Genomic DNA, 24,690 nt, shown 5'->3' on the forward strand with positions numbered 1-24,690 from the left:
TGTTTCTGTCTGTCAGGAGGTGGTGTCACTTTGGCATCGCCACTGGTCCTCCCTTCATAGGAATAAGCTGCAGGTTATTAACCCTCTCCCAGCAGCTTGGACGACCTCCTCTCAGCCTTCCCGCTGTGAGGAGGTTATTTTCACTAGGTTGTGTATTGGGCACTCCTTTTTAGCCATTGTCATTTGTTTAGTGGTGCTCCCCCACTAGTTTGTACATATTGCACCAAAGTTTTACCTGTCCACCATTTCCTGATGGAATGCCCATTTTTAACCATTTATATTCCCACTTGGGTTTGCCATCTGAGTTATCGGGCATTTTAGCAAACGCCACATGGGCTGTTGACCATGTTTTATTTTTTTACCCGTCATAGCAATATGGTGAAGGCCATTTAAAATTTAGTTATGAACCTCCATTTCTTTATGGTCTATTTTATAGATCTTTCTCCACATTCCTGATTTTAGCTGTCTTCTCTTATATGGATTGGGACCAAGCGGGGTGGCGCAGTAGTTAGACACTGGACTCGCATTCGGGAGGACGACGGTTCAATCCCGCGTCCGGCCATCCTGATTTAGGTTTTCCGTGATTTCTCTAAATCACTCCAAGCAAATGCCAGGATGGTTCCTCTGAAAGGGCATGGCTGACTTCCTTCCCAATCCTTCCCTAATCCGATGAGACCGATGACCACGCTGTCTGGTCTCCTTCCCCAAACCAACCAACCAACCAACTATGGATTGGGATTGATTTGTAGTCACTTTTAAACTCCTCACTGTCTTCTGTTCTATAGTTTTGACAGGGGCGTGAATGACCCTAGTTGTTTCGATGCCCTAAAACAAAACAAACAAACCAACCCTGTTCAAAACACTGCCCATTACATTCATATGATTTTCCAGGCCCTTTCCCATCTCTGACAGAATTATAATGTCAGTGACAGACCTCAAGAGTTTTTATTTCTTCTCACTGAACTTCATTTCTCTTCCCCAGATTTCTCCTTGCTTTCCTGTACTATTTGCTCGGTGTACAGATTGAATAACATCAGGGATAGGCTACAGTCTTGTCTCACTCCTTTTTTCAACTACTGCTTCTCCTTCATGTCCTTAAACTCTTATAACTGGACTTTGATTTCTGTACAAGTTGGAGATAACCAATCACATGCTTTGTTTTATTGTCAAAAGCTTTCTTTACATTAGCAAATGCTATAAGTATAGCTTTGCCTTTCTTCAACCTGTCTTGTAGGATAAATCGTAGATAGGGTCACTATTGCCTTGCGTATTCCTATATTTGTCCAGATCTTCCCTGAGAATTAGCCATTCTTGTGTAAATTGTGCCAGTATTTTGCAACCATGACTTTCTAAACTGATGGTTCATACTTGTCAGCACCAACATTTTTTGAACTGAAATTATTCTTGAAATATGAGGGTATTTTGCCTGTCTCGTATATCTTGGACACAAAGCCTGTAGTGTTGCTATGGCTGACTGTCCTAAGTATCTTAATAATTCCAAGAAAATGTTGTGCTCTGTCAAATTCTTTTCACAATATCATATCTCATCTTCCTCTTTCATTTATATAATATTGTATTGAAATTTGTTTCCATTGCCTAACTCCTGTAACATATTCTTTCAAACTTTCCTTCAACCTTTCAATCTCCATTTCTTTGCTTAGTTCTGGTTTCCCACATGAGATTTTAATAATCATACAGGTGCTTCTCTTTTCTCCAAAGATCTGCTGAATTAGCCTCTTTGCAACATGTATCAACCTTAGCATTTCTCTTCTAGCCATTTATGTTTTACCATTTAGCACTTACTGTCAATCTCAATTTTTAGATGTCTGTATGCCTTTTTGCCTGCTTTGTTTGCTGCATTTTCTCCTTTGATCAGTTAATTTCAGGATCTCATTTATTACCCAAAGATTTCTACCGTGCTTTGTCCTCTAGACTGTTTGACCCCTGCTGCCCCTGCTATTTGAAATGATGGTTTAGCAGTAGCAACAGGCTGAGAAGTGGAAGTGTGTGAGGATTGTGGGGGTGCAAATATGTCTAAATGGTCACACAATTTTCATCAACCTTTTCTACTTGGTTACAGTTATCAAATATCAATAAAAGCAATCCCAAAAACATGTGTATCAAAATGACATAGTAACCACAAAAACTGTAACGTCTTCCCTTTTAAATTCTCATATCAACTGGGCAAAAGTCTTCTGTGGGTGGGGTCATTTCAGTTAACAGTAGAATTAAATCACACTTCATACATACATTACAAAAAAATCCGTGAAGTAATTGAGCTCTAGGTCGACATCTCAATATCCTCAAACAGAAAGGGAGAGGATAGAAATGAAACTGACATGCTTGGTAACCACACTTATGAATTAAGATAAATAACATTGCTGGGAGGCACATTCAGACAATTTATTCTAAACTGTTGTGCAGTATTTCGTACGCAACTGTAAGGGGAGATGGGCTACAGAGTGGTGCAGCATCTGTCGTCCTAGGGAAGTGGACAGGAGCAGAAACTCCAAAGGGGCTCAGCATTCATTTGCTGAGTACAGGATTGGCGACCCCAGGGTTCCTGAGCTCTGGGCATGCTTCTGCGACCACCGAGTGGCGCAGTGGTGGAATGTTGTCTGTTTCGGAGAACGGGGGTTTCGACTTCACCGCCTGGACCATGAGGAAGGTATACACAACTTTATAAAAAGCCCCTCAACCTCAAGGTGTGCTACATATTGATGAGGTGAATGGATGTTGAGATAAAACAGTCTCTAGAAAGTCTTTTCGGGTTTGCTGCCGGATCCTAAAATCAACTTGACTCGATATTTCGGCGATCCAACTGTTTGCCATCTTCAGGAAATGCTGCTTCTGCTGATGAGTCCTGCTGAGAACTGACGCAAGATTGCAATTCGACGTCCTATATAGGCCACCGTTCAGTACACGGCGCATGCGCCGCCCATCACGGTTTCTGCCTTACAAAACAGGGAGGTGACGCCGCCCTTGGTGAAACATTGCTGGCAGCGATATATCGCAATCCATGCCGAACCGAAGAACGTTCAGTTTTGATGCGAGATAATACGGGATTCCACGTTTTGCTAAGAGGAAACCCATTGTCTCTGTTGATTAAATTATCAGCCAACCTAATTTCAATTGCCTCTTTATAGACACTATCCCAAAAACCGGAAATGTTGGCAATCACAACAGTTTCCTCAAATTTCATTTTGTGTCCCTCATTTAGGCAGTGTTCTGCTACGGCCGATTTTTCCGGCTGTTGTAGCCTCGTGTGAAGGCGATGTTCCACACACCTGTCATGCACTGTGCGAATAGAATGGCCAACATAAGCTTTCCCACATTGACACGGGATTTTATACACTCCGGGTTTCCTAAGTCCCAAATCATCCTTCACAGAGCCAAGAAGAGCCCTAATCTTAGAAGGTGGACGGAACACACTCTTAATGTTAAAATTCCTTAAAATTCGTCCAATCTTAAACGATAAGCCTCCAGCATAAGGAAGAAAGGCCACAGACCTATGTTCCTCTTCGTACGCCTCCGGAGATGGTCCAAATTCCATAGCCCGACGAATCTGTTTCTGCCTAAATGAGGGACACAAAATGAAATTTGAGGAAACTGTTGTGATTGCCAACATTTCCGGTTTTTGGGATAGTGTCTATAAAGAGGCGATTGAAATTAGGTTGGCTGATAATTTAATCAACAGAGACAATGGGTTTCCTCTTAGCAAAATGTGGAATCCCGTATTATCTCGCATCAAAACTGAACGTTCTTCGGTTCGGCATGGATTGCGATATATCGCTGCCAGCAATGTTTCACCAAGGGCGGCGCCACCTCCCTGTTTTGTAAGGCAGAAACCGTGATGGGCGGCGCATGCGCCGTGTACTGAACGGTGGCCTATATAGGACGTCAAATTGCAATCTTGCGTCAGTTCTCAGCGGGACTCATCAGCAGAAGCAGCATTTCCTGAAGATGGCGAACAGTTGGATCGCCGAAATATCGAGTCAAGTTGATTTTAGGATCCGGCAGCAAACCCGAAAAGACTTTCAAGACTTATTATGCCGGGAAAGCTTACGTAATCAAAACAGTCTCTAGTGGGAAACCTCTGGGGCACCTGCTGCCCCTCCACCAGTTGTACAAGGCTTGCTCAGGCATGTAGGTCTCTGCCTGAGTTGACGGTTGTTACCATAGCATCTTGTGGAATCCTATGGAACAGTCTCATCAAACTACTACTACTGACGGGACCGGTGTACCGTCAGGTAGTACTTACATCCAATCCTCAAAGAGAGCTTGGTTGGTCAGTCCTCCTAAAAAGAAGTCCCAGAATCGTAGTAACAGAGCATTAGTGTGCCATAACACTTTCATTGTAATCAAGCAAACAGAGGGAACCTTTGAGAAGATCTCCCCTTTGTATGTTCACCAGGCATTGGAAGGTATTTCTGGGTCTCTAAAAAGTGTCAAACAACTTCGTAATGGAACACTTCTAGTTGAAACTGCTAATTCGAATCAGATATGTAAGCTTCTGGGATGTAAGGCCTTAGGTTACTACCCAGTTGAGACTGGGTTGCATAACACCCATAACTTCAGTAAGGAGCGGGCACCTGCTCTGATATAATGGAGGTGGACCCTGTGGAGTTACGTGAAGAATGGAAAAATATGGGCATCATGGAAGTGCAGAACTATATGAGGAGAGTCAACGGCAAATTGGAAAAATTGGCAACATTTATTCTAACATATAGTACCCAGGAATTACCTGAACTTATCTTTGCAGGCTGTATCCATCTTAACATCCAACCGTTTGTTCCTAAGCCAATTATATGCTAAAAATGTCAACGATTTGGCCATACCACTGTGAGATGTAATGGGCAGGCTAAGTGTAGCAATTGTGGAGGTTCAGCTCACAAATCAGGCAATTTTTGTACACTTCCTCCAAAAATGTGTAACCTCCTCCGGGGATCGCCCAGTATGGAGCAGAAAGAGTGAGGTTTACAACAAGAAAAGTAAAATTCAGCAGTTGAAAGTCAAGAGACGCATACCTTATGGTGAAGTTAAAAAAGCTATCAAAGCTATGCAACCTCCGGGTTTTGCTGCTTCTTCTTGCATCAGCCCTTAAGGCACCAAATGTTAAGTGTGATGCCTTCACACAAACTCAGACCACAGATTCCAATATTAGCACATGCACTTGTCGGTTAACCTGTGGGGAAATGCTCCACTTGAAGCAGAAGTCATTTGGAAGCTGTCAGCAATGGGCTTACCACCTAAGCCACATACCACTACCCCCCATCAGAAGCCAACTAAGCCATCCCCACAACCCAAGCAAACAGCTCCTCCCATAAGTAAAGAAAAACATCCATCGAAACGTAGTTCCAAATCCAAGAAAGTGGTAGTTAAACCTTTAGATTGGTGAGCTCTCTCCCTCTCTGATGGGGACTCTGCTCTTGAGGATATGGATTTCCAGCTGCAGGAACCACAGAGTCGAGAACCAGCAAATGTTCCCTCTGATATCCCCTGTAAATCATTACTTCCGAGGAAGAAAGATAAGAACAACCTTCACTAAACAGTGGCCTCCACAGGGTCATTTGTGTTGCAGTGGAACTTAAATGGATATCACTCGCATTTGAAAGAATTATAGGTCCTGGTCCAGGAAAAACCAGTCTGCATCTGCTTACTTCCACAGGTCCTGCCTCTTGAAGTTTTATAGCGCATTTGTTCAGTCACATTTAGAGTATGGCAGCGTAGTCTACAGATCAGCCCATACTTCCTACTGTCCACCATGAAGACATTTGAATACCAACTGGTGCCTTTCAGACCAGCCCACTTCAGAGTCTGTGTGCAGTGGCTGGTGAACCACCACTTGGATTCAGTGACATATCCTTTTGGCTCAGCAGGTGCTGAAAATCTCAGAATCACCTCAGTCATTGGCATTTAATGATGTGGTCCAACACACCTTTGAACGGCTGTTCAGGAATCGGCCCCATGCAACCAAGCCATTTGGGAAACATGCTACAAACTGTCTCAAGGATCTGGATATCAGGCATCAAAATACACACCCAGGGATGGAACGCATTGCCGCTTTGGTGTCTTCAGAGGCCCAATGTGATTTTAAGCTTGACACAGTACAAGAAAACTTGTACTCCAGATTATGTTTTTACAACTTTGTTTTTGTCCACTCCAAGTATGTACCAAAGTTTTATCACAGTTTATACAGATGGATTCCAGCAAGAGAATGTCCTCAGTTGTTCTGCTGTTTTCTCTGATAGGGTTTTTAAAGTACGTCTTCCGGAAGAATTTACAAATTATGATGCGGAATTATATGGCATTCCAATGGCACTAGAGAGCGTTTACAGACACCACTGTACAATATTTCTTATCCGTTCCAACTCACTTTGTGCACTGCAAGGACTTCACCAAATGTATCCAGTAGACCAGATGATTCAGCTCATCCATGACTCCTTACAGCAGCTCCAACATCATGACAAGGAGGTGATCTTTTGCTGGGTACCTGGCCACATTGGGACACAGGGAAACGACATAGCTAATAAAGCTGCAAAGAAAGCATGTCGACATGGTGCTGTCCATCAATATCCCATCAAGTTGCACACTATTATCTCATTTTCTGATAGACGCATCTTGTGTCAGTGGGAGACTGAATGGTTGCAGGTGACAGAAAACAAACTGCGCTCACTCAAATCGACCACACAGGCATGGCAGACTTCGTCAGCCTCAACGCTGGAAGGAGGTTCTGCTTACCAGACTGCACATTGGACATAGCCCTTTAACACATGGCTTCCTCGTCCAGTGGGAGGATCCACCACTATGTGAAGTTCGTGGCATGCCACTTTCAGTTCGGCATATTTTGGCAACATATGTATTATATACTGATATTAGGGCGGCCCTTAGTCTCGATGGAGATCTGCTCACCATCCTCGCAGATGCTGATTCCTGCGGTGAAATTTTGTGAACTGTCAGGCCTCATTCCTATGGTGGCGAAGGGAGGCAGACTTTAATACATTATAAACTGCTCCACATGTGGGATCAGCCTTCATCGCCACCCATGAGATTAGCGTGCTGACTTTTCATCAGGGCACTGATAACTATGATGTTGAGCACCCCTCACCTCGAATCATCATCATCATCATCAGGAGCAGAAATTAACAGTGAACATGTTAATACAGTAAAAAGAAGTTTTACTTAATTTATAACTTTCTTCAAGTGTTGTGAAGAAACTTTACAAAAGAATAAACAGTAGTAAAGTCCAGCTAAGTTGTTACAAGAAGGAAAAAGCATTGTGCAGTGTGAGCCTCTTGCTACTAACACTGAAGACTGTGATTGAGACTGGGCAGTGCAGCTGCCACCAGCCATCCTATATCATGGCAGCAGAAGATACTCTTAGTCACAGCCACAGAAGGCATGACTCAGCAGATGCACATCATTGGATCTGACAGGTCCTCAAGCAACTGCTATTGACATCTGTTGAAAACATGTGTTTCTGTTTCTGACTGTGAGATGCCAGGAGTGTAGTGTCACTATGTAGTTTCGCAACCCTCCCCCCAAACCACCTAACCATTACTGTGTACTATGGATGAGCGAATGATAACTGGCTGGAGGGCTGGTTGCACATGAGGAGACGGGAGCCAAACCGAAGGCTGGTGCAGAGTACCTGCCCATGCCCCAGCATACGCTCAGCCTGCCTGGGAACGTCACCCAAAAAAACAGGCAGAGAGGGTGTACCCACATCCAGAGGCAGAACAGCAAATGAAGACAGAGCACCTCAGCAACTGCAAAGGGCTCTGTAGTGGCATGTGGGACAGCTACCAGGAAGAGGGTTCCATTCCCAGGCAGTGGTGGCTGTCAAGATAGTGATGTCATAGAAGGGCATTGACTTCCATTGGCTCCAGGACTGGCACTGATGATGTAGGGTCCCCGGGAGCTGGATGCAATGAGAGCTGCTGCATCCAAATGGGCATGGAATCTGAAAACACAAAGCTTGCTGCAGGATCAAACAATTTACATAGAAGAATTTGATTGTGGTGGCACCTGAGCAATCCTTTCAGTTCTTGCAGTAAAAACATATAATGTCCAAGAAGTCATACTATGATGCCATGCTCCCAGCGCCTCCATGCGCCATACAATCTGTAAAACTTTGCCGCACTGGGTGGAATGGGCATCACTCGCTGTGGCAGGTGCAGCAACTAAAGCAAAGTGTGGTGGTGCTGTCCACATCAACTCTGTCGGTGGTTGTCTGTCGTGTGATGGGGAATGGTAGAAATAAAAGAATAGCAGCAGAGTTAGATCCTATGTGTGAGAGGTATGAAGTTTGTCCATCCATTGCATAAATGTTTGTACACAGTAATCAGCTTCACTGTTGTGTTGTGAGTGGAATGATGCACTCATGGTCGTTGATACCGGAGGTGGCGCAAAACTGTTCACACTCAGTGCAAATAAATTGAGGTCCATTGTCAGACATAATCACGGTAGGCAATCACTCGAGGCAGAAGATCGATACCAAGGCCTGGATTGTGGAGTGAGTCGTCATAGTAGAGAGCATAGGAACCACAAAGGGAAATTTGCTGAAATCATTAGCGAAGATGAGCCAACGTGTATTCCAGTTAGGACCCCTGAAATCCAGGTGCATAAATCACCAACGTGCTTGTGGTTTGGTCATTCAAAGAACTGCTGACACAGGGCTGACTGATGTTCAGCACAGGATTGGCACTGAGAAGTCATCTGTTCAATATGCGCATTGACTCTGTGCCAAGTGCAGTAACGCCACACCAGCTGCAAGGTGTGAATGATGCCACAGTGGGCATGGTGTAGCAAATGAAGTGTGTCAGAGTGGAGAGAGTGGGGAATGACCACATATGGTCATTATCCATGCGAATCAAACTAATACCTTGGTGAACGGAAAGTTTTGTGCCGATGGGCAGAGTGTCAGTGAACCACATAACTACAAATCTTTGGCTGAATGCGGTCAACCAGTGCTGACGGAGTGCGACTGAATCTGCAAATTGGGATCCGCTGCTGCAGCCTGAGCAATTTTCCAGTGGCTAAGTGGAAATCCATGCAAAGCATCTGTGTCTCGTGCATCAATGTAGCAACAAGATGTGGAGGACTCATTGAATGCTGAATCTGGGCCAACAGGTAGGTGAGAAAAAGGATCTGTGTTGGCATGCTTAGAAGTGAGCTGATACACAATCTCATATTAGTAATTTGACAAAAGAAGAGCCCACCATTGTAGCTTCTGCACTGTGCGATTTTGGACTGAATGAGAAGGACTAAACAAAGATTGAAGAGGGTTATGGTCAGACACGAAGTAAACTTTTTTGCCATGGAGATTCTGGTGAAATGTAGTTACACGATATACAATGGCAAGAGCCTCCTTTTCAATTTTCAAGTAATTACACTGAACTTTGGACAACAACTTCATAGCAAAGATAAGTGGCCTGTCAACATGACCAAATGTATGCGACGGAACTGCACTAATACCATAAGAGGAAGTATCCACAACCGAGACCTCCAGTTTGGCTGGATCAAAATAAACAAGGCATTGATCACTAATCAAAGCATCTTTCAACTTCTGGAAAGCAATTTACTCCTTTCTTCAATGATTCTTCTATATTTGAACAACTCAGTTAAACAAACATTTTATTATAATGTTCAGTATAATGACTATCACAAATCTCAACAACAATGAAGTTTTCAAGCAGTGTCTATCTTCTGAGTAAGTCAGTTCAAGGACAGTCTTCATTCATTCCAGACTTGACAATGTTGTTGACACTCTTGCTCTGAGTAGTTCACTGCATCTTCAAAATGTGTACCAACAAAGCTCCACTCATCAGTCACAGCCAACGAACTTACTTTTGTATTTTGTTGCTGGTTTTTTGCCACCACATGTCCATATATAGTCCACACCATCTCCACGTACAGATAAAAGAGTGCACGCAGTAGATGTTGTTTCTCTTTCCAATCACGTTATACGACAAGGTGGTACCTCAAAACTGTCTGCTGTGCTTTTGCAGGAATCTTAATAGTCAAGAATTTGCTGAATCTGTTGCAACGAAGAGTGTGGGTATTTAAGAATTTTTTCCCAAATTCATGAGTTGGCTATACTGCACGTGATGGCATCACAAATCGTATTGCATCACTGTAATATTTGCCTCAATCACGTTTGAATCTACACTGTCTAGTAAGGCCCTGCAAATCAGTCACGCAGTGATGGTATGTCTGTCCTTGTTGTGTACTCAAACTAAATGGTTTGTAACGGGCATCCACCACTTGTACCCTATCCTCGTAACACTTTGTAAGCACCTGTAATAGGTCTTCATATTTTACATGTTCTGGGCACAAAGTGGGAAAGAGTTTGGCACACTGCCTATAAGTAGTCACTCCCACCATATTCAAGGACTAAGAATGTTTGTCAGTATCTCGTACATAATGCAGTGTGATGTGCACATTGAACTGTTCAAGGAATACATTCCAGTCTTCCTTCATCTTATCAAACTCGCAAAATGGCAGCGCGCGCGCACACACACACACACACACACACACACACACAGCCGGTTGGACGGTGGTGTTGCAATTGTTCCCATCGTCAGTTTTGAACCCATCTCCACCATCTTGAAGTGATTCACCACTTCAAGCATGTGCATCCTTCGTTGACTCACGCAGCAGGCAATTGTGGCATGGTAGTCATTTGGAACCAAGAATGCACAAAGAAGCAAAAAGCAATACAAAATTGCACAGAAAAAAGGGGGTGCAAAAGCAGCAACCATAGAACCTGGAACATAAATAGCACAAGCAAGCAAACACAGGGGACAAAGCATACAAGCCCACAAGTGACAAAAGCAACCAAAAAGACAACAGTAAACGGGAAAAAGACAGTGACATGTGGGAACAAAAACATCTTGTCACCAGGTTACTTATGTACTACTCCTTACACAATGATGAGGAGAGGTGGGTTACAGAGTAGTGCAGCATCTGTCATTGTAGGCAAGCTGGATAAGAGCAGAAATGATGAAATATGGTTAACAGAAGTTTTACATAACTTGTAGCTGTCTCCAGGAATTGCAAAGACACTTAACAAATGAAAAAAACAGCAGTAAAGTCCAGTTGTTAGAAGAAGCTAAAGAGCATCGTCTAGTGTGAGGCTCCTGCTACTAATGTATAAATGAAGAATCAGAGGCTGTCTAAGACTGAAGACCATTGAAGACTATGATTGAGACTGAACCATGTAGCTGCTGCCGGCCATCCTATATCACAACAGTAGGGTACTCTTGTAGATGGAGCTACTGAAGACATGGCTTTGTCAGAACTGTGCATTTCTATAGCCAACTGTGAGTCACTGGTGGGGATGGTATTGATGTGCGATGCCAAATAGACAACAAAGAAGAGGGTTGTCAAATATGGGAGTTTCATGTGGGGAGTCTGTCATGCACGGCACACAGCACAAAGACACAGTCATTGAGTGAGTGATCAGTGCTCCGTAAAGTAGGCATTGCTGTCTGCTTGGTGACCTTCCACTCAGCTGTCAACTGGTCTTCTTCAGACCTAACTCCAAGTTCTGTTTATTTTACTCTTCCAGTCCAGACTACCCATAGTTGCCACTGGACTTTCACTTGTCAACACCAGTGATGCCCATAGTCGGCTCCTTAGATCCCCCATGTCCCCTCACTACAGTGAGAAAACTGGAAGTTTGGCACTACCTGCTGAGCAGGATGGATCGTCAACTGTGGCGCAAAATCAGAGCACATATTTAACCTCGCAGAACTACCCACTTGTCTTCCATTGTATTATTTTCCTCTGTTTCAGTCTATCATTGCCAAATACTCCATTTGAAACTGTCAATAATCTCTGGTTCTCTCTTTTCATTCAAGTCTTAGCTCATGAACCGTAATTTGCAGTTCATAATTTGTCATAGCCCACATCTTCATCTGGACAGGTTCTGCAGTTTAAAATCTGTTTCAAAATTTCTGCCTTTCTGTTATACCAGCCTTCCCAGCAGCTTCGCCTGCAGAAGCATTTGACACACATGTTGAACACATGTTGTCCTGCCCCTCTCTGTGTTCACTTCTTCCTCCCTCTGTCTGTCCACATCATTGTCTCACCTCTACCTATCTCCGCCTCTCCACTCTCTCATCTCTTCATCTCCTCCTTAGCCTCTCTGTGTCCATTACTTCCATCCCCTCCCTCTGCCCATATCTTTCTCCACCTCCCTCTGACCATATCTTCCTCCCCCACTCTTCATGTCCCTCCCCCCATTTTTCCATTTCTACTTGCCCACTACCTCTTCCACCTGTTTTGTGCATCTCCCAATCTCCATTCCCTCCTCTCCTTGCTCTGTCCATCCCCTCCTCTCCTCGCTTTGTCCATTCCTTCCTCTATCCATCTCAATCTGTCCCCTGCCGTGCACAGTAGCATGTGTAGCCCCTTGCAGTACAGTTCTTAAAGCAGGCTGGTTACTACTCCCGCAATGCACCTCTCGTGCAGGGCAGACTACATATCAGGTACTTGAAAATCATTTATTTGCTCTGATGTACAAGACACCATACAAAGCAGATGGATAAAGTAGGCCGATACCACTGCAACCATCATGCCTGTCACGCTGGGCAGCCTTTATGCCAGGGGCTGGAACAAACAATTTTTCCTTCTCTTTCTTTTCCTACTATCAAATCGCAGTTTCCCATCACAATCAAAATTTTGCCTCCTTTAACTATCTGAATAGTTTATTTTCTCTATCCAAACACTATTTCTGTCTCATTAACATCTATGGAGCTAATGGGCAAATAAACTTGTACTACTTTGGTGGGGATTGACTTCATGTCTATTTCGCCTATGATACTGCTTTCACTATGCTGGTCATACTATGTCACTCACATTCTTATTTTCGTATGTGTTATTAGACTTACTTTTGCATGTTTCAGTGAAATACAGTTTGTCACCTTTTTCTTTTTTCATAGCTAATATGGAAATAAAGTTGTGATAATGGGTGAAGTATAATTAAAGTTCACTCTATACCATTTATATTATGAACTTTGAAATGTCCTGTCAGAAGTGAAGAGCATATGAGGAGGGATACATTTATATAGAAGATTCAATGTTCTCTTGCAATTTTTAAATGTTGATGTCATTTTCCACAGTCTAAAATCAGAGTTGTTGTAAAACACAGTAAACCTGCAGTGGATCCATACTTATTTCGTTGCAGGAAGACGACCTTTCCCGCCTCTCGTGCTGTCAGCGGCTCCATCCCGTTTGGTGCTTTCAGGGCTTCAGCATGTTATGGTTATCACAAGCAATGGCTGCATTAGTGTATGGGACTTTGAGAAAAGCCGTTGCCTCATCAAGAATGAATCGCTGATGCCTATTATGCGTTCTGAACCAGGTACACAGAATCGTTTGCAGTCACTGCAACTTCTTTTTAATATTATGTTGCCTGGTGTGTTGAAGAGATCAGTTCATTGCTGCCATGATCTTATTAAAATTAGTTGGTAGTTGACTTTTCCAAACCTTGCTACTGAGGTGCTCATTACACAGTCTTTTCATCATTGCCAGTATGTTTTGGACCTGCGATGAAGAGTATCGATTCTTTGGAGTATCAGAAGAGAAATCTCTAGAACTTTTCATGTATTGCAAGTGTCAAGTATTTTAAAATAAGATTTTAAAGGGATTCCATTTACTAAAAAATTACAAAATGATCATTTTCTTGCATTCTATGGTGTTACAGTGATACAGAACCACCCATAAATCATACAGTAGTGAAAATAAACAACAAAGGCTTATGAAGAAGTCTTTAAAAGGAAAAAGAAGACAGCAGATGGCTGCATTTCATAACATTATATGCTCTATGAGAGTGGGTAAATTAAAGGTTAACAGCACATCAGCACTGAATAATTTTTAACACAATTTGTAAATATTCTTAAAATGATTTATCACCACTTGAAAAAGCAGGATCCATGCATTTCATGTTCAGCACTCCAATATTTTCTTCCACATAATTATCACTTTGGATATATTATCACATTCTCCACTGCTGAGTCACTTTCAATTTACCATCGCATGTGTCACCAGACAAAAGTCAATATAATTAACAAAATAAATAAATATAAAATAAAAATTGTTGACTGTGGGGGGAATAATTAGAAAGTATGAAGAAAATGAAAAGTTTTACTTGTGTTTCAATCATCTGATGTTAAAAGCATGTGGAATGAAGGTAAGTAAACTTCAGCTTGATATGTGTGCTTCTCCAGTTGTCCTCATTTACTAGATCTCAATATTATTTAGGCTCTTATCTTACAGTAATTCTTTTTCCTATCTTTACAGGCTCTGTTGTCACAATTTTGAGTTGTACAGTAACAGAGAAAGGCTGCCCTATAATATCACTATCAACAGGAAAAGCATTCATGTTCTCCAGTGATCTAAGTTGCTGGTAGGAGGAATATAAATCTCAGATATTTATTTCGGTTGTTTTTTTATTCATCCATGATGACAAAATTTGTGTGCCATGTCTTGTTCACCAGGTTATTAATGGGTGACAGCTTAGATGCAGTCCAGCGCTCTTGTGCTCAGCGTACATTCACTCAGCTTCTGCCACAAGAAAACAAATTGCTTCCACTTGCTTCTTTGCAGTCTCACATTAAAGGGTATGTTGTGAACAAATAAGTGTAAACTTCAGTTACTAATAACATTCATATTTTGTTAATATTTGATTTAACTGAGTAAATTCTTCTAGCAGTTTTGCTCAGTAGTTGTTTCATTCTGAAAGCTAAGTTTTTGTCTTTTATTTGGTGAACCATGGACCTTACCAAGGTGTGGTGGCTCATGTGCCACATCTATACAACTTATCATACCATTGGTTCAACCACAATGGAGGAGTATTTATGGAGAGAGCAGACGTACTTGTGCTTCCTGAGGGGTAGCAGCCATTTCAGTAGTGGCAGAAGCAACAGTCTAGATCATTGGCTGATCTGCCTCTGTAACATCACCCAAGGTTGTGCTGTTACTGCAAAGGACTAAAACAGAGGGGAAACTACAGTCATAATTTTTCCTAAGGTTTTTGTGTATGGTTTAATGATGATGACATCCTCCTGGGTAAAATATCCTGGAGGTAAAATAGTCCCCTATATTGTCCTTCGGGCAGAACTACTCAAGAAGTTGTTGTCATCAGGAAAAACGGAACTGGCATTCTTTGGGGTAAAGCATGGGATATTAGATGTGTTAATTGAGTAGGTAGGTGGAGAATTCAAAATGAGAAATGAGTAGGTTGTAGTTAGATACGGAGGTAATTAGTGAAGTGCACTGGCAGGAAGAATAGGACTTCTGGTCAAGTTGGCACAGTGATACATACATAGAAAATCAAGAAGGGATAATGCAGGAGCACGTCCAATAATGAACAAGAAAGTAGGAAAAGTGTTCAACTACTATGAACAGTGTAGTGAGCAAAGTATCACAGTCAACTCAAGCCACAGTAGTACAACTTTATATGCCAACTTGCTCTGCAGGTAATGAAATGATTGAAAGAATGTATGATGAAAGTAAAAAGGGAGACAGAAAGTTAATTGTAATGGGGTACTGGAACTCGATGGTATTCCAGAGGGGGAGAAGAAAAAGTAGTAGGAGACCATGGTTTGGAGGAAAGGAATGAAAGAGGGAAATGCTCGGTAGAATGTTGCACAAGTTTTGCATAAGTTGATTGTCACTAACACTTGGTTTAAGTATTATGTAAGAAGATTTTATATATGGATGATATGTTAAGACACTGAAATATTTCAGATTTCAAAACCAAATGTTAAACTATTAGATTTTTCCTGGGTCAGGTGTAGACATGCCATAATTTATTGGTTATAAACAGCAGATTAAGGCTTAACAAACTGGATAAATTGAAAGAACTCGAGGTTGTTGACAATTTCAGAGGAAGCATTAGGCAATGTTTGTTTGAAACAATGAAAATGAATAAAGTAGAAGACAAAAACTGTGAGTGATGAAAGAGTGAAGGTAAAAAACTACTGGAAATTCCTGGATGAGGCAGTATGTAAAATAAAAGAAAGACAACCACTCACCTATAGCAGTTCAATGCATGGAGCACTGTTACACATAGAAAATACATTTCACACTAGCTTTTGAGTACTAGTTCTTTTTAAAGCAATGGTACACACATTCACACACACAACCACATAGGCACCCAAAAGCACACTCCCATGGGCACAGTAAGACTGATTACTAATATTCGAGTATTGAAAACAGTTCCTTGTGCTGATGGAGATGGGGAATGGGGTAGGGAAGAACACAAGGAAGGGGTAGTGAGAAAGAGGCAGGTCTTTGGACAGGTGACTTCGTGGCCACACAAGATGGAAAGAATACAGAGTATATAACAAAAAGAGGTGTACTGAGGGGAAAAATAGGGAGAGGGAAAAGGAAAGTAAACTAAAGATGAAGAGGGAGAAAGGGAGGGGAGAGAGAAGGGAGAGGGATTGAGAAAAGGGAAGAGCAGAGAGAGGGAGGGGCGTGTGCGAGTGAGTGAGTGAGTGAGTGAGTGAGTGCGTGCGTGCGTGATCTAGATGGTAAAGGAGTGGTCTCAACAGAAGAGAGAAGAGAAAAGGGAAAGTGAGGCAATGGGAACAGGTGAGCAGAGGTTAAGGCCAGTGGGATCTCTGGAGTGGAGGTTTTTGATGATGATGATGTTTGATTTGTGGGGCGCTCAACTGCGTGGTTATCAGCGCCCAGGAGTGGAGGTTGTATTAGAAAGACAACAGATTCTCCACTCTTGCAACCCCATCAGCCCAAACTTCCTCTAACGTGTTTCCACTGCCTAACCTTACCTTTCCCCTTCTCTCTTCTGTCGAGATCACTCTCCCCGCCAGCACCCCCTCTCCCCGCCAGCACCCCCTCTCCCCGCCAGCACCCCCTCACCCCGCCAGCACCCCCTCTGACCGGCTGCCCCCCCTCTGACCGGCTGCCCCCCCTCTGACCGGCTGCCCCCCCTCTGACCGGCTGCCCCCCCTCTGACCGGCTGCCCCCCCTCTGACCGGCTGCCCCCCCTCTGACCGGCTGCCCCCCCTCTGACCGGCTGCCCCCCCTCTGACCGGCTGCCCCCCCTCTGACCGGCTGCCCCCCCTCTGACCGGCTGCCCCCCCTCTGACCGGCTGCCCCCCCCCTCTGACCGGCTGCCCCCCCTCTGACCGGCTGCCCCCCCTCTGACCGGCTGCCCCCCCTCTGACCGGCTGCCCCCCCCTGACCGGCTGCCCCCCCCCTGACCGGCTGCCCCCCCCCTGACCGGCTGCCCCCCCCCTGACCGGCTGCCCCCCCCCTGACCGGCTGCCCCCCCCTGACCGGCTGCCCCCCCCTGACCGGCTGCCCCCCCCCTGACCGGCTGCCCCCCCTCTGACCGGCTGCCCCCCCTCTGACCGGCTGCCCCCCCTCTGACCGGCTGCCCCCCTCTGACCGGCTGCCCCCCCTCTGACCGGCTGCCCCCCATCTGACCGGCTGCCCCCCATCTGACCGGCTGCCCCCCCCATCTGACCGGCTGCCCCCCCTCTGACCGGCTGCCCCCCCCTCTGACCGGCTGCCCCCCCCACTGACCGGCTGCCCCCCCCCACTGACCGGCTGCCCCCCCCTGACCGGCTGCCCCCCCCCTGACCGGCTGCCCCCCCCACTGACCGGCTGCCCCCCCCACTGACCGGCTGCCCCCCCCACTGACCGGCTGCCCCCCCCTCTGACCGGCTGCCCCCCCCTCTGACCGGCTGCCCCCCCTCTGACCGGCTGCCCCCCCCTCTGACCGGCTGCCCCCCCCCTCTGACCGGCTGCCCCTCCCCCTCCCCGACCAGCTGCCCCCGACCGACCGACTGCCCCCCCTCTCCCCGACCGGCTGCCCCCCCCGGTCCGGCGGCCCCCCCCCGGACCGGCTGCCCCCCCCTCTCTCTCTCCAACTTCTTCCCACCCTCCCCCTCTCCCTTCCCCCCCTCCCTCCCCCCTACCTCCCCCTCTACCTCCCCTTTAGTAAGCACAAAAGCATCACAGAAATGGTCAACCAATTGCAATGGCAGACACTGCAAGAGAGGTGTTCTGCATCACAGTATGGATTATTGTTAAAGTATTGTTATCCTAAATGAGTCAACACTATATTGCTCCCTTCTATGTACATCTCACAAAAGGTCCATGAAGATAAAACCGGAAGAATTGAGCCCACACAGAGGCTTATTGGCAATCGTTCTTTCCACAAACTACTTATGACTAGAACAGGAAAGAGGGGAAATGACAGCAGTACACAAAGTGCCCTCACCCACATACAGCAAGGGGGCGTGCGGAGTGTAGACAATAGTTGTAGATCAAGGTATCGACATCTTCCATGGCTTACTTGGAAGTTATGCCTGCTGTGTCCCATTTGTCCATTAAAACTGATATTAATTTCTCCTCCTCCAAATTAGATTGTAATTTGTCCTAAGTGACATGTGTTACCCGCCTTTCATTGAAGATTATTTCTACAAAGCTGTATTTGTGGGACCTTCTCAATTCCTCTTCCTCCTTAAGTTTTTTGCTAGTGTACTTTTTTGAACATTGTTCGCGAACCTCAAACAAAGTTTTGCTCTTCAAAAGGGCAGCTAATCCCGTTCTTCCTCTTCTTACTTACTTCGAGAACATTCTTTAACCCCACCTCGGGCTTGAATGGTGATACTTTTCTCCCATCATCCAGTACACCATCACATGGAAAACATCTTTGACCTCATCTCATTCTGTATGACTGTTTTATATATTTAAACCGAATTTCCAACCGCCAGAGGAGGAATCAAAATACACAGACTGGCCTCTCACCTGTCAGGAGGGAAGGTTAGTGCCAGCTCACAAACATCTTGCACTCCCCCTCAGCAAGTGTCAACTACCAACCACTCTAATAACATCATGACGCTACTGGAGGATGTAAATTGGCTAGGGATGTGCGACAAAGTATGGTAGGAGTGTGAGGGGGCTAGGTCCTGAGATGGCCCATCACCTTCAGTTCTGAAATCATGCTAACTTCAACACTCACTACACACTTACAGTTGGTCTGGCAAGAAAAGTCATAATGAACTATTATATGGGAAATTTTATCCTCTTTACTTTTGTACATTGTCAAATTTGCTGAAATTTTTGTCGCTTCTGAGTTGTAAGTGTAAATATCCAAAAAGTTTCATTTTTTGTGGATTTTTTTTCCATTTTTTCCTCATTTCTGGACCAGAGTTTCAGTGGAACTTTCAAAATTAAGATTCAAAACCCTCAAAAACATATAGAAAGCTTGTCAAAGTTTGTCAGAAACTTCTGTAAAAGCTTCAATTATTTGTCCTTTCTGAGCATCATTTGATTGGACTAAAAGTGGAAGACGTCAAAGACTCCTTTGTCAGATCTAATGTCTGTATTATGACCAATGTGGTCTACCAAGCACAGTTGCATGATGCATATCTAAAGGCTTACAAGTGCAACATAAATGTGGTTTTCGGTATTTCATATACTGTAATTATTTTAGCTTTATTTTAACATTTTTCAGCCCAATATCAGCCCATGTCCTGTGCTTTGTTCTTGTCAAGCTATAGGTTACCAAGGATACCCATCATATATTTATTGACAGAATTTAAAAGGCTGTCATTATCTATTCATTAAGAGGTAAGATGTCGAATTAAAGATTTAACACAATAAGTCTTGGATTAAAGTTACAAACTGTGTATGTCTTGAGGTAGCATAACTCATGTGCAAAGTGCTCCTACACACACACACACACACACACACACACACACACACACACACACATACAAAATAAAAGAATTTAACACTTACTAAATTTTTGCTGTTCATCATCATCAGGTGAGATGTGATGTTTTAATTATTACTTCTTCACTACTAACTGTATTCAGAACACATTCTGCAGACTGTATCCATATATACCACTGAAAGCACCTGCATAATTGTATGATTGTATGACACCCAGTTCGGGAGATATAACATCAAATACATTTGTAAAGTAAACAGATGTTTGAAGTTGTTTGATACATAAGAGTTCAATTCTTTAAAAAAAATGGGGATTGCAACTCTTGAGTGCATCACTCACAGCAGTGAAATAGAGTGCAAGTACACAACACCACTTAGAATATGAAACTGATCTATTCTCATGCTGTATTTAGACAAACATGCCATCATAAAACTGATGTGGAGCTTCTCATAACATTAGCAGGCACATAGTCAAATGCATTTTTTAAATCAATGAAACACATGTAGATATCATGTTCTGTTCAATGATTTTCTCTTGAACTAGTTTAACTACAGAAATAGCAGCATGTCCCTGTTAGGTCAGAAGTTACATTGGCTTTTGGGAATTATTTATTCACTAAGAGAAACTGCCATTTATTAACAATATATGACAGAACTTTTCTGTCTGCACATAGTATATTTTTCATTGATTGACATGCCTTCTGGATAAGAATCTATTTGTGTTAAATTCAGCATCAAGGTGAGATTAGGGCATATATAGGCAGTCATAATTCCCTCATTCTGTTTGGGAGTGGAACAGGGAGAGATGATGCTAGTTGTGGTACAAGGTACCCTCCGCCACGAACCGTACGGTGGATTGCGGTGTGTGTATGTAGATGCAGATGTAGATGAACTACTGGTCCCTCTGCAGTTGAGCAGCTTACAGATTATCAGTCTCTGTCAGCTCATATTTCATTGTCTGTGTGGGAGGTTATATGTTAGCCTCATTTTAGATGTATCGAGACACTGATTAGCCCAACCCTCAGCTTCATGTGTAGCCCTACTTATTGGAACATCTATAATGTCTCTCTTAGCTTAAATAACATAATTGAGGAGGTGCCAGTACATAGAGCTAGGAGGCATACAAGCTTTTTGTATTTTCCAGTAAATCTGAGGAATGTGTTTTTCAAGCAGTGATTGAAATCTGTCCACAATGTAAGGAGCACATTTCCATTTGCATTATACTTTCCAGTACTGTGACTCTGGTTATTCCATTCCTGCCTTCATTTCCTGGAATATGAAACATATCGCACTTCCCTGACTGCTCCCAGCACGCATTTTAGTGTGTGTGATATATCACACCTCCCTGGCTGCACCATAACTCTCTCTGTCAACCTTTGTGGTGTTGTGTATCATTTTTGTCATATCTCATCGTCTAGGTACTCACTTCAACAATTTCATCTCTGCTGCTGTCACATTTTCATTTCTCTCAAAATAAATGAACAAGTAAATCTTAACTTGTCTTCTGCTGGTAGCCATGGAAAAGAAAGGATCTTTGTATCATAATTGGATATAAATTGGTGAACATTAAAATATGATAGTGTGTACTACATTATTTCATAAACCCACTTAACAATTTTCTATTTTACTAAGGAGGAGAATGAGACAGTATTGATGAAAAGCGGCCACAAGATTTCTTCTGCCAGTCTTAGTAGCAGGAAAAGAAACACACAAAGTCACTAAACAGTCAGTTCATTGCTGGCAGCAATGTTAAGAAAAAAATCAGGTAGATTGTGAGTAAATTGTAGTGTGTCTTCGTCTCATGCTCTCAGGAAGGAGCATATACATTAATATGAGGGTAATCCCAAAAGCAAGGTCTCCTATTTTTTTTTATAAGTACATAGACCTGTTTATTTCTACAATGCTTTACACCAGTTTACAGCTTGAACATTTAGCTATTTTTTGACATAATCACCATTTCTGTCGGTGCATTTTGTAGACGCTGTGGCAGTTTTTCTATGCCCATGTCATACCAGCTCACTGCCACTCTGATCAGAAAGTTATGAACCTCTTTTTTCACCTCTTCCTTGGAGCTGAAGCCTTTCCGCCAAATTTTCTTTTAACCTATGGAACAGGTGAGAGTCACTGGGTGCCAAGTCAGGACTATAGGGTGGGTGGGTGATTACGTTCCACTGAAACTGTTGCAGGAGAGCAACGGTTTGATAAGCGATGTGTGGGCGAGTGTTCTCAGGGAGAATGTCTACGCCCTTGCCCAACATTCCACTTCTCCAGTTCTGAATTGCCCGTTTGAGTTTTTTGAGAGTCTCACAGTACCTGTCAGCGTTAATTGTGGTCCCAGTGATTCAGCTCCAACGACGAGGTGAAAGAAGAGGTTCATAACTTTCTGAACAGAATGGCGGTGAACTGGTATGACATGTGCATACAAAAACTGCCACAGCATCTACAAAAATGCATCGACAGAAATGGTGATTATCTCGAAAAATAGCTAAATGTTCAAGCTGTTAACTGATGTAAACCATTTTAGAAATAAACAGGTCTATGTACTTATAAAAAAAATAGGAGACCTCACTTTTGGTATTACCCTCATAAGATGTACGTGTGCATACGCTACTACTGTAACATCGTCAGATGAAGATCAACTAAAATTTTCTGATAGCCTACAAGCATGTGCCCTGATAAAATGAATGTGTTAGTGTCTCAGTGGTTAAATGCCAGACTAAGGATCCAAAGGTCTGTGGTTCCATCCCTAGTCAGTTCTACAATTTTTTCCGTTACTTGCCTCTTCTTTTTCCTGTGGCAGTGTTTGTTAGTGTGAAAAATGCCAAGTTTCACTGTGGTTCAGAGTCCATGTTAAGCTGTAAGTCCTCCTGCAACTGGTTGGGAAATAGAAGGTGGCTTGACGGTGTAGCTCATCCTCACTGCAAGTGGTCAGGGCATTCAGTGGCAAGAGGTGTCACACAGACAAGAGCAGCTGTTCGCAGTGACTGCTCTTGTTGCATTAACTGCAAGCAGCTGGTCGCAGTGACTGCTCTTGTTGCATCAACTGCCACACTGCCAAAGCAGCCAAAACCTCATTAGCAGCTCGTATGTGTAGCGCAACACAACAGAGCTGCCTCCTGCTACTGCTGCCACACAGCAGTCAAATGTGCTAGCACGTGCAGACAGGGTTCCCCCAGTGTGCAGCGAATCTGTATTCTGAGGCGACTCAATGCTGACCGGTGCAACAGGCCGGTTTCCACTTTGTCAAAGCCATACTCTGTGTAACCAGCACAATGCAACAGTAGGCATTTTAACAATACGGCCTGGCCATTGAGGCTCAAGGCTGCAGGCCGTACCATGAAGCCGTGTTCTGTTTGGCCAGGTCTTAAAAGTTCAGTAGTATACAAACCAACCATCAGGTTGACGACAGTATTGAATTTTTAAGAAAAAAAGTATTTTGCATTGGCATTGCAAAAACGCTTGGTCATCTACTCTGCCGTTACTTCCCTTGGGAGTTTTAAGGAGTGATTTGGTAAGTTTATTTTGAACTGCAAATCAAACCACACCAGAGGATCTTTTAAGATGAAATTGCAGTAGTTAATACAGCCACTCAGATTCTGTCTCACTTCTGTACTATTTTCAACAAGTCTCACAGATGGCAGCAATATTGTTGAACTGGGATAGTTCTTGCCCAATGACAGCTGTTTTTCTCTTTGTCACAAACCCTTGTCATGCTTTGCCGAGGTATGAAAGTGCCAGATCACTGTCTCTTAATTTGAAAAATGGCAACATAGTTTTTGATTGCATGACTGTTAGTGGTCTTGGTTTCCCATCAGATTTAAGTAAGATGAACTGTGTTTGTTACTTTTCCTAAGTCATTCCATGGATTGGAATAAGCAGAACATTCCTAAGCTGAGCTGATTTGTCATAAGATGTACTGCTGAACCAATCAATCCATCTCACTCTTTTTCTAGGAGTGACAACTCTTTTCTGACAGCCTGCAGGCAGATAGTGGACTAGTAGCTTCTCCTACAGCCATTGCTTCATCACAATAGGACTCAACTCTATGTCTGGTATACTTGCCAGATTTGTTGCCAGTGCATGACTATATTTCAGTGGAAAAGCAGTTACACAAGTGCAGAACCATTCTCCCAACCTGTACTTCCATGGAACAGTAGAGCAAAGACTAATATGGCTGGCAGAAGAGAATGGATGCAGCACTTGCCCAGAGATCATTATAAATGCTCTGATGAGTACCCCTACAGAATATCACACTGTTCTATTCATTCATTAGGGAAGTTGAAAATGTTTGCCTTATCAGCAGTGTCCAATAGCATATAATAGTGCTGTCTGTGTACAGAGTGGAGGCTCGTGCCCATTGGGCAGTGTTTCCTCCACAAAATGCAACCTGTGATGAATAGATATGGTTTTCTGGGGTGTTACTGCTGTGTGTGCATCTATAGCCATTTTGAGAGATTTAAGAATGCTCACAAATCAGTCATAACTAGAAGTCATACTCCAGATAGAAGTTGACCCCATTCCTGCAAAAGCACTGCAGAAAAATGCACCATACACATTGTCTGTGAACTGAGCTGCAAGTTAATTTCAGCATTTTGTACTGGTGTGACTACCGCTAATAACACTATAAAGATGAGTAGCCACCTACAAATTGTTTGCAGTCACAGATGTCAGTCTCTCTTACTTACCACACATTGTAATGTGGAAACGGTGGTCTAGGTAACTGGGAAACTATTAAAGACATTTGACTCCCACCCCCTTGTAACCCCTCCCCCCACTCATACGACTAATGGTAACAATAGTCTCTTGAAATTCTGCTAATACTTAGCTGTAGTTCATCTTTACCTTAACTAGAAAAAATAATTTTCTTCACCCTTTTCATTTCTCTTCTGTTGTATACACGGACCCAACCAACCAACCAACCAACTCGCGCACACGCGCCCTGACCGTGATATCGCTGGCCACAGTTCCTGT

The 24,690-nt window shown here is 43.6% G+C and overlaps 1 protein-coding gene across 3 annotated transcripts in view; it reads left to right on the forward strand.

The window, feature by feature from the left end:
* The window catches only part of LOC126100100 (protein HIRA), a 258,874-nt gene that overhangs the window by 190,704 nt on the left and 43,480 nt on the right, over positions 1-24,690 (forward strand). For all 3 annotated transcript variants that reach the window (XM_049910615.1, XM_049910614.1, XM_049910616.1), the window contains 3 exons: positions 13,193-13,369; positions 14,308-14,413; positions 14,505-14,627. In XM_049910615.1, coding sequence (XP_049766572.1) covers positions 13,193-13,369; positions 14,308-14,413; positions 14,505-14,627 — 406 coding nt within the window. The remainder of the gene's footprint in view (positions 1-13,192; positions 13,370-14,307; positions 14,414-14,504; positions 14,628-24,690) is intronic.

Source organism: Schistocerca cancellata, chromosome 9 (assembly GCF_023864275.1).
Source record: "Schistocerca cancellata isolate TAMUIC-IGC-003103 chromosome 9, iqSchCanc2.1, whole genome shotgun sequence".
Classification (NCBI taxonomy): domain Eukaryota; kingdom Metazoa; phylum Arthropoda; class Insecta; order Orthoptera; family Acrididae; genus Schistocerca; species Schistocerca cancellata.